The sequence below is a fragment of the Phodopus roborovskii genome, unplaced genomic scaffold (assembly GCF_943737965.1).
Source record: "Phodopus roborovskii unplaced genomic scaffold, PHOROB, whole genome shotgun sequence".
NCBI lineage: Eukaryota > Metazoa > Chordata > Mammalia > Rodentia > Cricetidae > Phodopus > Phodopus roborovskii.
The window spans coordinates 6,815,001-6,830,821 of record NW_026126546.1 but is presented as its reverse complement, the minus strand read 5'-3'; the positions used below and the strand labels follow the sequence as shown (position 1 = coordinate 6,830,821).

General features: G+C 50.1%; 1 protein-coding gene across 1 annotated transcript in view; it reads left to right on the top strand.

Annotated features, from left to right (window-relative positions):
• The window catches only part of Afap1 (actin filament associated protein 1), a 66,901-nt gene that overhangs the window by 21,449 nt on the left and 29,631 nt on the right, over positions 1-15,821 (top strand). The window contains exons 6-9 of the mRNA XM_051200429.1: positions 2,460-2,561; positions 3,560-3,638; positions 9,220-9,369; positions 15,668-15,821. The exon at positions 15,668-15,821 is cut by the window's right edge and continues 58 nt beyond it. Of these exons, the coding sequence (XP_051056386.1) occupies positions 2,460-2,561; positions 3,560-3,638; positions 9,220-9,369; positions 15,668-15,821 (485 nt within the window). The remainder of the gene's footprint in view (positions 1-2,459; positions 2,562-3,559; positions 3,639-9,219; positions 9,370-15,667) is intronic.

Below are 15,821 nucleotides of genomic sequence, written 5' to 3'. Positions count from 1 at the left end.
CTGCAGTCTCTCTGTCACTCTGCAGTCTCTCTGTCACTCTGCAGTCTCTCTGTCACTCTGCAGTCTCTCCGTCACTCTGCAGTCTCTCTGTCACTCTGCAGTCTCTCCGTCACTCTGCAGTCTCTCTGTCACTCTGCAGTCACTGTCACTCTGCAGTCACTGTCACTCTGCAGTCTCTCTGTCACTCTGCAGTCTCTCTGTCACTCTGCAGTCTCTCCGTCACTCTGCAGTCTCTCTGTCACTCTGCAGCCACAGTCACCTCTGCAGCCACAGTCACCTCTGCAGCCACAGTCACCTCTGCAGTCAGAGTCACCTCTGCAGCCATAGTCACCTCCGCAGTCACAGTCACCTCTGCGGTCTCTCTGTCACTGCAGCCTCTCTGTCACTCTGCAGTCTCTCCGTCACTCTGCAGTCACTGTCACTCTGCAGTCTCTCTGTCACTCTGCAGTCTCTCTGTCACTCTGCAGTCTCTCTGTCACTCTGCAGTCTCCCTGTCACTCTGCAGTCTCTCTGTCACTCTGCAGTCTCTCTGTCACTCTGCAGCCTCTCTGTCACTCTGCAGTCTCTCTGTCACTCTGCAGTCACTGTCACTCTGCAGTCTCTCTGTCACTCTGCAGCCTCTCTGTCACTCTGCAGTCACAGTCACCTCTGCGGTCTCCCTGTCACTCTGCAGTCACAGTCACCTCTGCGGTCTCTCTGTCACTCTGCGGTCACACCGTCACCTCTGCAGTCTGTCACCATACTTCCCTCATCTTGTTCCTGCGTGGTGCTCAGCCACGTCCCCTGTACTGGTTTCTTTTGCTTCTGTGTAACTCCTTCCTACAACAGCTCACACACTGTTTTGGGCATTGTCTGAGGGACTTGCTCTATAGACGTGGGTGCCTTTATTTCTGATAAAAGCAACCCAGGGGAGGAAGGATTTATTTTAGCTTACAGTTCCATCATTGCAGGGAAGTCAAGGCAAGCTGAGGTAGATGGTCACATCACACCTATAGTCAAAAGCAGCGAGCTTGTGCACAGGCCCCTTCCTGTACTTACAAAGTACAGGACCCAAACTTAAAGAATGGCGTCACCTACAATGGGTGGACTGACCCTCTGCAATGAATGGAATCAGAACAACCTTCCAGACAGGCCCACCTGGTCCTCCTCTAGACTTCCTTCCTTGGCCCCTCTACATTGTGTCAAACTGGCCATTTAAAGTAGCATCACAGGGACTTAGTCCATTACAGTTGTTCTAACAAGATACATCACACTGGGTCATTCATAAACAGAAATTTATGCCTTGCAGTTCTAGGGGTGGGGAGTCCATGATCCAGGTGCTGGGAGATGGGAGACTGGTGGAGGCCTGTGGTTTGCTTCATAGATGGTTCTTAGATGCTGTGTCCTGTACACAAAAGGCATGGATGCTCTTCTCTGAGGTCTGAACCGTCACAGAGGCTCAGCTCCCCTGACCCTGCTGCCGTCTAAAGCCTCTCCCATTCCAAGGCTGCTTCTTCGGGGTTTAACATGAATTTGGAATTACGGAAACATCTAGAACATTTATTTGCCTTAGAGGGGGAGGCAGTTCAGGCTCAGAACAATTCATTGTTCTGCCAAGGTGAAAGCCCGGCAGCAAAGCCATTTGCCCTGGCTGTGGGGCCCTCTGTCCAGTGGTCCTTCCGTGTGTCCAGTCTCCTCCCCAGGCCTGAGGGGGTGTGGCGGGGCGTGGGACTGCATCCCTACATCCACCATCCATTCCCTACTGCTCTGTCCTCTTCTCCCCAGCACTCTGGGGCCTCCTTAAATTCTTGTCACTCCTTTGCACTGCTGTTTCTTCTGCCTAGGAGCTTTCTTGTTAGTTCACATGACCAGAACCTTGTGTGCTTGTGTGTCATCCTGGGACAGCCTCCAAATCCTCTTGCTCAGGTAGCTGACACCTTCCTGTGAAAGGATCATGCTTTATTTTTGTAGTTCTTTAGTTTGTCAGACACCACCTACTTTGAAAAAAAAAAAAAGATTTATTTTTAATCATGTATGTGGCAGAAAGGGTGTCGAATCCCCTGCAGCTGGAATTACAGTTGTAAAAGCCACCTGGCAGGTACAGGGAACCGAACCCAGGTCCTGTTCAGGAGCAGTGCATAGATACCTAGAACCTTTTCAGTCCCTCACCTTCTGGTGCCCCTCATTGCTTATGATGACATCTCAGTGCTGTGGGAGGGAACTTCCAGAAAGAACTGAAGTGTATTTCCCTGCCATTTCCCAGTTAGTGTAGTGCCAGGACTGGGCAGGTGATTTGCAGAGCAAATGAGTGAACCAAAGAACAAAGTCAAGTCCCTGCGAGTTCGAACACCAGGTGCTGTTGACCCCTCAAGTTCCCTCACCACACTGCAGACCTCAGTCTGCCCACATAGGATTCAGCCTGTCCGTCACCTGGATACCCTGGCCTCTGTGCCCGCTCAGTCTGTGTCTCCCTCCCACAGGTGATCAAGGAGGCCTACAGTGGCAGCAGCGGCCCTGTGGATCCAGAGTGTTCCCCACCACCCAGCGCCAGTGCCCCCATGAACAAGGCAGAACTGGAGAAGGTGAGAGATGGCAGGTCTCATGAAGCATTTCGTTCTGTTAATGGCTTTGATTTTCCGTGCAGATGAGTTGTATTTCTGGGGAATTGGTGAGGCATTTCAATACACATGTGCATTGGTTTGCCAGGTATCTCTCATGTCTGCAGGCCTCCATCCTTTCGTTCCCAATTGCTAGTTTTACTAACATTCTGCAGCACCCCAGTGGGCACATCTACAGTTCTGCCCATGTCCATTTTCTGTGCCTGCTTTGGCCAAGGAGTCCTCTCACAGACTATGTGGGTTGCTTTATGACTAACAAAGGGTAAAGGTGTAGACTTACAGGCGTGAACAACCTGGTTCATTCATAGCTATGAAATGAGGTCTGAATGCAGTGTGCCCATTTGCAGCGCTCAGCAGGTCTATGACGGTGTGGTGTCTGCAAAGTGTTGAGAATTTGGTTCATCTGGCCTTTAACTTTTTTTTCTTTAGTTTTTTTTCTTATTTTACATATCAATTCCAGTTCCCTCTCCCTCCCACCCTCTCATGCTCGCCCCCACCGTCCCATTCCCCACCCACTCCCCAGGGAGGGTGAGGCCTTCCAGGAGGGATCATCAAAATCTGTCAAGTCATCTGGGATAGGGCCTAGGCCCTCTCCTGTCTCTAGGCTAAGGGAGTATCCCTCCATGGGGAATCGGCCCCTGAAGTCCTTTCGTGCACCAGGGCTACATCCTAGTTCCACTGTCAGAGGTCTCTTAGACTGCCCAGGCCTTCTGAGACCCATGTTCAGGGTGTCTGAGTTGGGTCTGAGTTGATCTAATGCTGGTTTTCCAGCTATCAGTCCGGGAGTCCATTAGCTGCCTCTGGGTTTCTGCAGCCTGGTCTTGACCCCTTTGCTCATCACTCCTCCCTCTCCGTAACTGGATTCATGACCTTTAACTTTTGAGATAATATTTTAATTTCCATCATACCTCACCATGTCTGCATGACCATGAGAGAATAATGTGATCCTTGTGTCCTCATAGAAATTGTCTTCAGAGAGGCCCAGCTCTGATGGAGAAGGTGCTGTGGAAAATGGAGTCACATGTAATGGAAAAGAACAAGGTGAGATTCTAACACACATGCCAAGAATATCTGAGCCCAAAAGACCAGTTGCCGTGAGAAGTGTGGCTATGGGGAAGCCTTTGTGCTTCGCCCATGCAGGCATCACACCCTCTGTCCCCCAAGAACACTAGGAAGGCCTCTTGATTTGCAACATCCCAGAACCTTTCTCTCTCGTCCTGCATCTAAATTATTGTCAATCCCATGGGAAAATACATATCCCACAGAATGTATGCTTTCCCACCATTTTAAAGTGTCCTGTGGACATTAAACATACACACAGAGTGCTGTGTGCCCATCACCTGTGTCCATCTCTGGAACTTTCTGTCTTCACAAATCAAAACCTTGTTTCCAGAAACCCAAGTCCCTCACCCCTTCCCAGCCCCAACAATTACCATTCTGTTTTCCATCTCTGCAGTGGAATCCTGTGGTACTTACTCATTTGCAACTGCCTTATTCACCCAGTACAATGTCTTCAAGGTTCGCCCACATTGTAGTATGTGTGAGCCTTTCCTTCCTTTTCTAGGCTGAATAATAAATATTCCATTACATGGCCTGCATCTTGCCGTCCATTTGTCGGCCGGTGGTACTTGTGTTGCTTCTGACCCTTGGCTATTGAGAACAAAACTGCTATGAGCACGAATGTGCAGGGGGTAAAGTGTCTTGTTTCTAAACTTGACTTTATGGATGGCATTCAGTAAAGTGCATCTGCTTTGGCGGGGCCAGTCTGAGGTTTAATATATACCTACAGCAAGTAACCATCTCCACACTCAAGAGAGCGTTTCCGTCACCCCCATGTCCCTTCACACTCCTCTAGTCACCTCTGCCCCCCCCCAGCCCTGCTTGCTGCTGCGGTTTCCTGCCTTCACTTGGGGTCCAGGGTGGACCCAGTGCCCCTCAGTTCAGTGTTAGAGCTGCTGCACAGCACACCCTGTGGAGATGAACTCTGTTTGTCACCCTCGGACCAATTTCAGGACACACGGTGACTCCAGGGACATTCTGACTCCCAAGTGACACACCCTGGAGTGTGGGGACATTCTGACTTTCAGGTAGAACATATGGGATCTGTGGGGGCATTTTGAATCCCAGGCAGGGCATGTAGGGACTGTGGGGACATTCTGGCTCCCAGGTAGGGCTTTGCTTGTACATATGAGTCCATGTTCCACGAGGACCCATCTAGAAGAGGGTTACAAGGCCACATATTCTCGTGGGACCGTGGCCCCTGCCTGGCCTACAGTCTTTACCTGGTACTGCACAGATGTGTGATGGTGTGCAGCTGTGGCCTCCCAGTGGTAAGCAGTTTCTTCTCATTGCCTCTGCATCTCTCTGGTAGGATGTCTCCTCAGATCCTTTGCCAATATTTCTATGGGATTGTTTATTACTGAGCTTTTGGAGGATCTGCACATACTCTTCCTGCAAGTCATTTATGAAATATCTAAAGATTGTCCCCCACATGTATGGCTGGACATTTTATTCCTGAGTATGCACTCAAGGGAGGGGTTTAACTTGAAGGTATGTGGAAAGAGCTAGGCCTCCATGGACCTGAGATCTTGCTCAGGGTGCCCGGGCTCTCATCTGTATGGCTCATATGTGATGAACACTGCTACCTGAGAATGAATCATGCGCTGTGCCCGAAGCCATCCCAGCCGAGAATTCTGGAGCCCAGACAGTGTGACAGTTCACTCCGGAAGGTCACACTGTCTGCTTCTTCATTGTGGTTTTCTAACGCAGTCTGGTCCAAATGTAATGTTAGTCCTGCCCTCTGGAAGTGACTACCAGTCATGTTATATGTAATGAAGACCTCAGCGTGGGAAGCTATCTTTAACTTTTGTTCTGAGGTAGGACACCCTGTGGTCTCCAGGCTCCTGCTTTGCTGTTTGGCTTATTTCTTTCTTTTTGCTCTGAATTTTTTTTTCTTTTTGTTGTGAGATAGTCTCTTTGTCCAGGCCGATTTCAGCCTCATGGACTCAAGCAGTCTCCCAGCCTCAACCTCCCAAGCTGGGACCTCAGAGGAGCCACACCCCAGGTTACTGTTGCTCTGCTGAGATACAGCAGCTCCGTCAACAGCTCAGTTTCCTTGTTTCATGACCCCCAGCCCCCATGAACCTGTGTGACTAGGGTCTATGGAGTAATGTGTCTGTTGGATGTTTGTGTAGGTTTTGCATCTGTCCCTAGGAATCTCCTGTTCACTCTTTAAAAATTATTTATTGTATATGTATGATTGTATGCCGATGTGCAGGTGCCCATGGAGGCCAGAAGATGGCTTTGGGTCTCTGGAGTTAGAGGTGAGACACCTTATGTCAGGGCTAGGATCTGAACTCAGATCCTCTAAGAGAAATACAGGATTTTAATTGCCAAGTGATCTCCCCAGCTGCTCGTTCTATTTTTTTTTTTTTTTTTTAACAAGGACAGTTGTATGTGTCTGGGAATGAGCCGGTGACCTGGCTCACACATTTTCCTTTTGTCCAACACTGGTCTGTCTCTGTGTGTTATGGTTGCTGGTCAAACATCACAAAGGAACCTCATAGTCCAGATGCACCCTAAGTTCTTGATCCTTACCGTTCTCTACTTTCCACTGGAAAAACGTGAGTCAAGCTTCCTTTAGCTTGGCCCTTTCGTGATGGAGTTTGTGGTGGTCACAGAGAGGAAGCCTGAGCTCCTCCACGCTGCCTACTCGTTGGGATCTCACCGGGGAAGGCATCAGTGAAAGCCATAGCTCTGCTCTGAGATGCTGCTTTCTTCTTTCAAGATGAACCCCTGTATAGACAGTAGGGAGTCAGTGACCATCCTAAAGCAGATGTGGAGGAAGATGGCGGAAGACCTAGACTGTAGAAACGGTGCTGCCCACGCCCAGTGTGTGTGCATCTGAGACCTAGTCCTCAATGGGCTGCCTGTGGGTGGACCTGATGAACTAGGGGTCTGATGATGTCACCTCTCCCTCCCCTCCTTCCCATAGACTAGACTGAAAGTCATTTTATTTCCATCTCCAGGAGAAAGTGGGCCTGCCTAGGTTTGTGACATTTGCACACTGAAATATTAATGTTCTCTTTCTGTCTTCGTTGCTGGGGCATTGGTCTTGGTCATCTGTGCTCTTTGGACCCCCTCACTGTTCGCCATATAACCTCACTGAGTGGCGAGTTCTCTATTGACTTTTGAATTTGGGGATGTGCTGACTGCTGCCCCGTCCCCACCGAATAGCCTCAATGTGTCCTTGATGGCTTTTCTGTCATGTCCCTATGTCGGGACCTTTCTTCCAAGGGTGACCTAGGATATGATTATTCTGTGCTTTAGGGTTTGGAGTCTAGGAAGCACTGTGTTGGCAGGAGCTGGTCTCAGTTCTGCTGAGACTCTGAAACCTACTCTCACTGAGTCTGCCTGAGTGGAAGGGTTACCTCAGGGTAGAGTCTTGAGGAGAGTGTCTCCTATCTCCTCACTTTCAGCTCGCCTGGGAGAGACAATGAACTCATCTACAGGTTCCTGCTAAGTCACTAATGGAGCCATATACTGTCAACTTCCACTCACTGTGGCTTGGCTGGGGCTGAAGTAAAGTTACCCAAATCTCTTGCCCTGGGCTTCTGTCTGGTAGAAGGGGAAGCGCCCGTTCTTCCCACCAAGGCTTGGATCGGTTCCCAGGACTCAGTGAGTAAATGTGTGTCTAAGAGCATGGAAAAGGGGGTATATGGACATCCCCCCCTTTCCCTAAGATCTCAGGAGGCCTTAATGTGGGTTATTTAAAATAAGTAAAAAAAAATGTCTGTTTGTAAAAGCACATGCTGCATCCTGGGGTACAAACAACAGACTTAAAGATCAAGTCTACAGGTAGGGTTGGTCCCTGAGGACTTTGCTTCCTGGCTTGTGTCGTCACATGTTCTGTGCACACACAGTCTATAAAAGGGCACTATTTTTTGATCAATCATTCATACCACATAGCCTCATTTATTATCACCAAATACTCTTGGGTCAGAATTGCAGGGCCAAGGCAGGAACATTCAGTATAGAATGTTGTTTGTCCTCAAATTCTTCATGGCTTCATCTTTTAGCTATAGTATGGCAACTCTTCCCTCAGACACTGCTACTTGCTTGTACACCCGAGAGGAAGCAGGGATTTTGCCTATTGATCTTAGGAGTGGATAGGGGCATGTAGAAATAGAAACGAGGACTGTTTTACCTCTTCCCCAGAGAGGAATGGGAGATGCTTGCAGGTGAGCATGCTTGTTTAGAGGAGGGGTTGGGAATTATTCCACAGCGTATCCCATGTCCCTGGATGTTCTGTCTCTAGTAATTCGTGTGATGTGCTGGGGGTCCATTTGTTCCTGAAAAAGGAGAAAGGTACCTGAATACCTACTGCATTCTAAAAGCTTTGTACTGCCTAAAATGTTGCCACAGATGGTTGAAGGTTACTGTGTGAGTGTAGGGAGTGAGGTGATGCTGTATTGGTCATGATGCAGAACGGTACCCCAGTGAGGCCGTGTCCCAGTGGAGGGGACCTCTGGGAAAGGGGCTTGCACCCTGGCTCTAGCACATGGTACCCTTAGGAGACTGAGATGGGCTGACCAGACTTTGTCCAGAGCTGCTCTTGAGTAGAAGGATCATGTCCCTCAGCTCTGAGTGTTCCCTATACATCCATTCTCACTTCTCTGAGCCTGGTCCCTGTGACTCAGGTGGATTCATGGGTGAAGTCTGTGGGGGGAGAGGCGGGTACACAGGGCTAAGTAGCAGCAGATACAGTTGGCAGTCAATCTCCCTCCATGGCATGGTGTGGGCAGATGAGATCTGCCCTGCGTCAGAACTTGGAGCCATTATCACCTGCATGGACTCAGCACCAAGATGATGCATGTGTGAGTCCAGGATTTCCAGATCTTCTGGTTTTGCTGGGAAAAAAAAATCCTTTTTGTACAAAATGTTTCTAGATTTATATATTGAAAGTTAGTTTCTAGCCATCACCGTCCTGGCCAAATGAGAACATGGTCTGAAAGGCAGGCCTCTGGTCTGAGAGCTCTGGACAGGAAGCTCAAAACATTGTCCAAATTGGACAAGAGAGACCAGTAATGAGGACCCACTTCCCCGTCCCCCCTTGCAGACCCAGCCCTTGTCAGCCAGGCTGCTGGTGAATCGGCAGTAGCTTCCCTCGGTATCTTAGGCCTCTCCATCTTCCCCACATTGATGGTGTGTGTCCACCTATCTTCCTGCCTGGGCATTACACCCTCTGGGACAGACAGAACTCATTCCTTATGTCTGAGCAGTCAACCAAAAGTCAGCCCTGGGCAGGCTCTGTCTGACCACCCAGCCATTCCTATCTCCACATGGTTCTTGCCATTATTTGCCATCCTTTGTTGCGTTCAGTCCATCACGTGTGTGTGTGTGTGATAACACAGACATGTCTGTATGCACATGTGTATACTCCTGGTCCTCCTGAGTGCAGCTGTATCCTCCTGTGACCCCAATATGCAGACCCCCAGCTGGCTCATCCCAGATGCCCATGTGCGCGATGAGTAACAGTTTGCAGGGGAAGAAATGCCTGGTGATGAACGCTGTGAGTTTCCCATTTAACATAAATGGTTAAGACACACTTTTGTGTTGACAGTGAAGAGGAAGAAAACCTCCAAATCAGATGCCAAGGGAACCGTGTCCAAGGTCACCGGGAAAAAAATCACCAAGATCATTGGTCTGGGGAAGAAGAAGCCATCCACAGACGAGCAGACGTCATCAGCGGAGGAGGATGTGCCCACCTGTGGTAAGAGCCTGCCATGTGCCAGCAGCAGAGCAGCAGACTGTCCATGGGTGTGCTCTGGGGTTGTCTGAATTGTGGGATTCAGTGTTTAGAAATAGAGGAATCTTTGAGAGTTTGCGACGTTCTCCCTGGTTCTTTCAAGATTAAAAAACTATGTTGTCTGTTGTATGACGGTTTTTTTCCCCGGTCCCAAGCAGCCTTTCCAGACTAGGACCCAGGCACAAGACAGGCCGGACCTCTAGCACTGAGTCCCCTTTGCATCACACCTCAGACTCAGGTTGAGAACCAGATACATCTGTCCATCCCACAGTCTGTCTGTCTTCCACCCTTGTTTGGCTGGGGAGCTGCTTATGATCCACAGCATCAACCAAGCCGGTCCTGCCCACCATGGCCTCTGGGGTAGGGGCTAAAGAAAGGAACCGAACAGGGAAACAAACCAGAGGAATGCATGTGTAACAGCCAGTGGGTGAGCACCATGGGGAAGCAAAGGGGTGGAGAGCTTTATCATAGCACCTAAGTTGGGCTGTGGCCAGGCCAGTGGGTACAGTCTCCATGAGAGCAGAAGCAACATTACCGTAATGGCCCCAGTTACCACACTTAGGAGAACTGTGTCTGTCGTCCTTTCAAAGAGGAAAACTGCATAAGTAGAAAGAGAGGGGCTTGCCTTTTGATTTCGTTTTGTTTTACAGTATACAGATGTTCTGAGCTAGTGTTCTACCACCAGGCTCTTCCTTCCTTCCTTCCTTCCTTCCTTCCTTCCTTCCTTCCTTCCTTCCTTCCTTCCTTTTTTAAATCAAGAATGGAGCCTGGCATGAGGATACATTCCAACAATCCTATTACCAGGGCGCAGGAGCATAGCGGGTTGCCTATAAGGCTAGCCTGGGCTGTGTAGTGAGCACTGACCAGCCACGGCTTATAGCAAGGCCGCGTACGGGGAAACAAGAATGGACTGCAACTGCCCTTGCGTATCACTGTTTCAGACTCTACTTCCCATCTGTGTGAACACGAAACTCCTTCATCCAGAGTCGTTCTGTTTACAGCCCCCTCTGTCCCCATTGAGCTCCCTCCTTAGGGGCCCGAATCAGGAAAGAATCGTAACCTCTTGTAGGTACCAGGAGCCCTGTGCACCCAGTTCCGGGATTGTCTCTCATCAAGTGGCTGCTGGGGACAGGAGGACAGATTCAGGGCAGCTGGTGATGATGGCTTCCATATCACACTCCCTTCCATGAGGAGAGAACTCGGCTGCAGTAAAGCCAATTGGACGGAGCTGTGATAGAGTGGGCAGGGTCTGGGGGCACGGCCACACTGCTCCTGGCCAACCCCCATCTTCCTGGAGCTCTTGGGATGTAGTCTTTCTTCCTGCTTTTGTCAGCGATGAGCAAAGTTGAGAATTAAAGCCAGCTTTACTTCTGTGTTATTTTTTTTTTCCAACTGCTCTAGATCAATGAAGGAAATAGATTTTTTTTTTTTTTTTTTTTTTTGAGACATGGTCTCATCTTGTAAACCAGGATGGCCTTGAAATCACAGACAGCCGCCTGCCGCTGTCTCCTGAGTGCTGGGATTGAAGGCCCGATGAGAGGTAAACATGTCTTTAGGAGGAGGAATGGTTCCGCAGGCAAGTGAGGCTGAAGTCTGGATCCTCCTCTTGCAGAAGAGAACCCTGAAGCTCAGAGATAGGCATGACTTGCTCCAAGTCTCAGGGCTGGTTGAAGGCAGAGTGGGTGACCCCACCCCCTCCAAACCTTTTCTGACTCCCTGTAGCCCATGCCTTGGCCGGTCTCTCCTTGTCACAAGAGCACAACCCTGCAGGCCTCCCCATAAGCTGCTTTTTGGCCCTGTTGCTGTCACACAGTGGCTCATCTCTATGCTGGTCACCTTCTTGAAAGTGTGGGTGATTTTTGAGAGCAGGGGCCTGAGGTATCTGCCACACACAGCTCTGGCTTCTGCAACACAACTCTAAAATCGCCAAGCAGCGTCTCGAGGGGAACAGGGAACAATGGCCATTTTCAGCCCTTCAGTGCAGCTGCAGGACTCTGGGCAGAGGAAAGGGGGGCTGGACTCCCGCCGGGGTGGGGGTGGGGGCTGACCCTGCCAAGCTGAGCCCCTGCAGCTGCTGGGAGACAGCTAAGCTGATGGGCCAGAAGGGCAGAGCAACTGAGCAGGCAGAAAAGACTCCCTGGAGTTACTGAGTCCAGCCTGGTGCTTATCTAGGCACTGCAGTCTGGTTATGGTGGGCGGGATGCTGTGGCTTCCTGGGTGTCCTTACAGGGCTTTCATGGGCTGAGGAGCAGACCTTGCAGATGCAGCTGAACTGCTCCAGGTTCTGTCTCTGTCCTCCTGAGAGGTCTTTGAGGGATGTTAATGTTAGCCTAGGCAACTTCTCCCTTAGCCCTCCAGGTGACGTACCCTAGTGACACAGCAAGACTCCACACCCAAGGTGGTTTTCATCAGGCCTTTCATGGGCTGGTGCAGTCCTGGGGTTCTTGTTGCTTTATAGGCAAAGCTGTGAGACCTGGAAGTGAGCCCTCTTCCAGTGCCCCCCCCCCCCAGCCACTGCTGCTCACCACAGGCACCTTACATTAGTCACACGGTCCTGAGCACAAACAGAGACCTCCTCTTGCTACCCACCTGGGATCTCAGCCTTGGCCAAGCCCCCATTGCATTACTAGATTATGACCCTTCTCAGCTATGAATCATCACCCAGAATGGGACCCAGCACACGGTAGCAAAGCCACTGCTTTGGAGATTCAGGCTGCTTGTCTGGGACCGGGGCTCCAGTGAGAGTGGGGTAAGCTGCTCAGTGCTGAATGCCTGTTACGTCACTGTCCATTCTTCACCTGTCATGCCTTAAAGTCAACAAAGCACGTCTGCACACCAGCCCTGCCCAGGGTCAGGTGCAAAGAAATGTAGAACCTCAGGCCTGTAAAGTTAGCTTTATAATTCTAATGAAACCTTGTTTATTCTTGCCTTTCTTCCTATAGAATTTGGAGTGGAAAGAATAGCAAAATATTAAACTGAAATTACCCAGTTTTTAACTGCTATAGTATGAGTGGGATTAAAAAACAAAAACAAAAAACAAAACAAACAAAAACAGTCAAGCCAGGTAATGGTGGCATGTGCACACCTTTTAATCCCAGCACCCAGATGGCAGAGATAAGTGGATCTCCTTGAGTTAGAGACCAGCCTGGTCTTCAGAGTGAGTTCAGGACAGCCAGGACTTCAAAGAGAAACCCTGCCTCCCAAAACAAAAACAAAACAAACAAAACCAACCTCCCCAAAACACAGAAACAAAAACCAGTCAAATCAAACAACAAAACCCTCCTGTGTAATTGTTAACAGTTCCCTGCAGCCTCCAGCCTCATGGCCCGGCTGGAGTCCAGGCCTTCAGGTCCTGGCTGCACTCTGGCACCCTCTGGTGGCAGATGTCTGCTTCAGCTCGAAGATCTGGCCTATCCCTTCAGCAAGGCAGGGGGTCTTGGTACCAAGAGTGAGACCCACCCTTTGCCTCCAGATCCCTGCCTGAGGAGCTCTGCCATGCTCTGCCTGGTCTCAATCCTGTCTGTGTTCCCTCCCCAAGAAAGCAAAAACTTGGGGACCCCCTTTTTGAGAAAGTAGGGTACCACAGAGGTCAGCTGACAAACAGAACTATGGACGCATCTGAGAGCTTCCTGTTTATGTGAGCCAGGCCTGTCACCCAGGGAAACTTTCTTCCTGTCTTTGAAACTTAAATCCTAAGCATGTATTAAAATATGGTAATGTCCCATGAAGTCATGCTCTAAATTAAGGGAGGACCTGTCTCATGCAATCATTCCTCTGTGGCTGAAATGCTGGGAAAGCTACAGCATCTGGTGACTGTGGCCAGATTCTGTCTGGAGGCAGAGCAAGGCAGAGCCAGTGTTGCTGTCCTGATGGTGGGCGTGTCCAGCAACGGCTGTGTGCACGTGGGGAGGCAGCTCCCAGCTGTGAGCCCTAAATCAGAGTCATGGGCAATTTAGCAGTGTTGTTGCTAAGTTACCCAGGTGCACATTAGTCTCACTATTCTTCCTGCTGACACAATGCCCCAGTACCTTCTGCACAGTCTGCTGCTTGCTTTAGTGTCCGAGGCTATGTGCCTGGCCTGGTGTCTGAAGCTATCTGCCCAGGCTGGTGTCTGCTATTTTCCTGGCCTGGTGTCTGAGGCTATCATCTGCCCAGGCTGGTGTCTGAGGCTCTCTACAATGTGGTCACTGGAGGTCCCATGCCTTTGTATCTTCTACCCCTTCAGCTGCTGGCTCTGTAGACTTTCACAGGACATTTCCTTTCCCTGTCTGGTAGCTCCATGACACCCACGATGCCCTAGAGTTCAGTGCTTGTTGTTTGTTTGTTTGTTTGAAGGTAGCGTCTCCTTGTCATCCAGGCTGATCTTGAACTCAAGTCCTCCTGCATCTACTTCCTGAGGGCTGAAAATACAGTCTGGTACTCCCACACCTGCTTGTTTTTGTTGTCGTTGAGATAGGGTCTTGCTATATAGCCCAGGATGGCCTTGAACTCATGATCCTCCATGCCCCTGCCTTCTGCGTGGTGGGGTCACAAGTGGGTGCTGTCACTCCCAGGGAGGCTGGCTCTTTAACAGTGGTTAAACAGTCCAGGCGTGTGTGAGCCTTGCCTACAGAGTATATCAAGTTACTCCAGGACTTCCCGCCATCCTGTTTGTGGACTTGTGCTCAGAAAACACTTAGGCTCTATTGACACAGGTGACATCTACTCAGAAGTCCAGCATGTGGCTTTCAGCATGGTTGATTGTTTTAGGTGGCGGTCAGAATACCGAGAGCAACTGAGATGTTCATCTGACTGCATTTTAAAGCTGGGCTTTCCCTTTAAAATAATAACAAACCAGAACGGTTCCATCTACACAGTAAAAGCCTTTTACAAAGAGCAGTATCATTTAACTGCGGTGTTGTCCAGGGCGAAGATGCAGTGGGGCCTGCAGCCGTACTGGAAATCACCTTCCTTATTCGTCCCCTCTGCTCTCATGGAGGTATCAGGTCTGAGTGTGGCCTCTGGTGGGGCACTCTCCACCTGAGGGTGCCTCCTCCTTCTCAGATGTTTAAAAGTTGCCTGAACGCAAGAGAGCAGCAAGTCCCTGCTCTAGAATCTACAGGCTTCTGTCCCTGTGCCTGTGACCGTACAGATCCCTTGCCTGGCATGGCTAGTGGCAACGTTTGTTCATCAAGAGGTATACTTTAAGGGGAGTGGGTGCAGTGAGCTCACACTTTCCAGATGTGTGTAGTCGTTGAGCAATACCTTGAAAATATTCATCAGAAATGTACGGAGCTTCCCCTGGGCACTGTGAGCATACATGTGCAAGGGTTCAAAGGTGCGGAGTGGCACCCAGCGCTCATCTTCCTTTTCACCTGCTGCCTACCCCTTTCCACTGTCTAATTAATCCCTTTCTAATCTCTGCAGTCTAGAACAGTGGAGGCCACATCGCTGCCACAGTCACCATGGGACCTCCAACTCATGCCTCAGTATTTCTAGAAAGATGTGCTTTGTGTCATTTTTCCTGTGCCTGAGGGTTTTTCTCTTTCAGGGGATGACTCTCCATGTAATTCTGTCACGTGTGACATCACACCTCTGTGTGATACGCTGAAGATACAGTAGCATGCCAGATACACCATCACACAGACCCAGACGCAGGCGGTCAGGTTTCATCTGCCTTAGTCTCCCCATGAGGGGAAGCCCTCACTTCCACATGTGGGGATGGAACACAGAGACCAGGAGGGGACCTCCGGTCTGTGGGTGGGGAGCTCATACCAGCCACGTTCCGTCACTTGCTGGAACACATCCAGCACTGGGGAGCTCACCACTCCCCAGGCCTCCCATTTCCTGGGGAATTTTCATCTTCAGATACTTCTGTTTCTCTGCCTTCCATGTCCTGCTTTCAGGGTTTGCAGTTCGAGCTTTCTGCATTCCATTTCTCTTCCCGTTATTTGCAGGCAGCTGACAGTTCCCCTTGCCTTCTAGCCACCCCACATCCACTGTCACTGTTTCAAGGTGGCCTCCGGGTTTCCATGTCAATACCAAGCAGCTGAAACTGGTTCTTATACCATGAAATGTCTTCTGCCCCCATGAAAAGCTTCCAGGTGGAGAGTGAGCTGTGTAATAACGGCTTTCCTCTCTTTATGAACACTTAAAACCTGGGGTGTAAGCGTGTGCTTTATGCATTGCCCTGGTCTGTAGGAGACTACAAAGGACCTGGGTAGCTCTCCCTAAGTACCTTGGCTTGCTCAGGAGCCTGAGCTGTGGCATCCTCTCCTTGCAGGGTACCTAAATGTGCTCTCCAACAGCCGCTGGCGGGAGCGCTGGTGCAGAGTGAAGGACGGCAAGCTCATTTTCCACAAGGACAGGTCTGACCTGAAGACCCACATTGTCTCCATCCCTCTCCGTGGCTGCGAGGTGATTCCTGGCTTGGATTC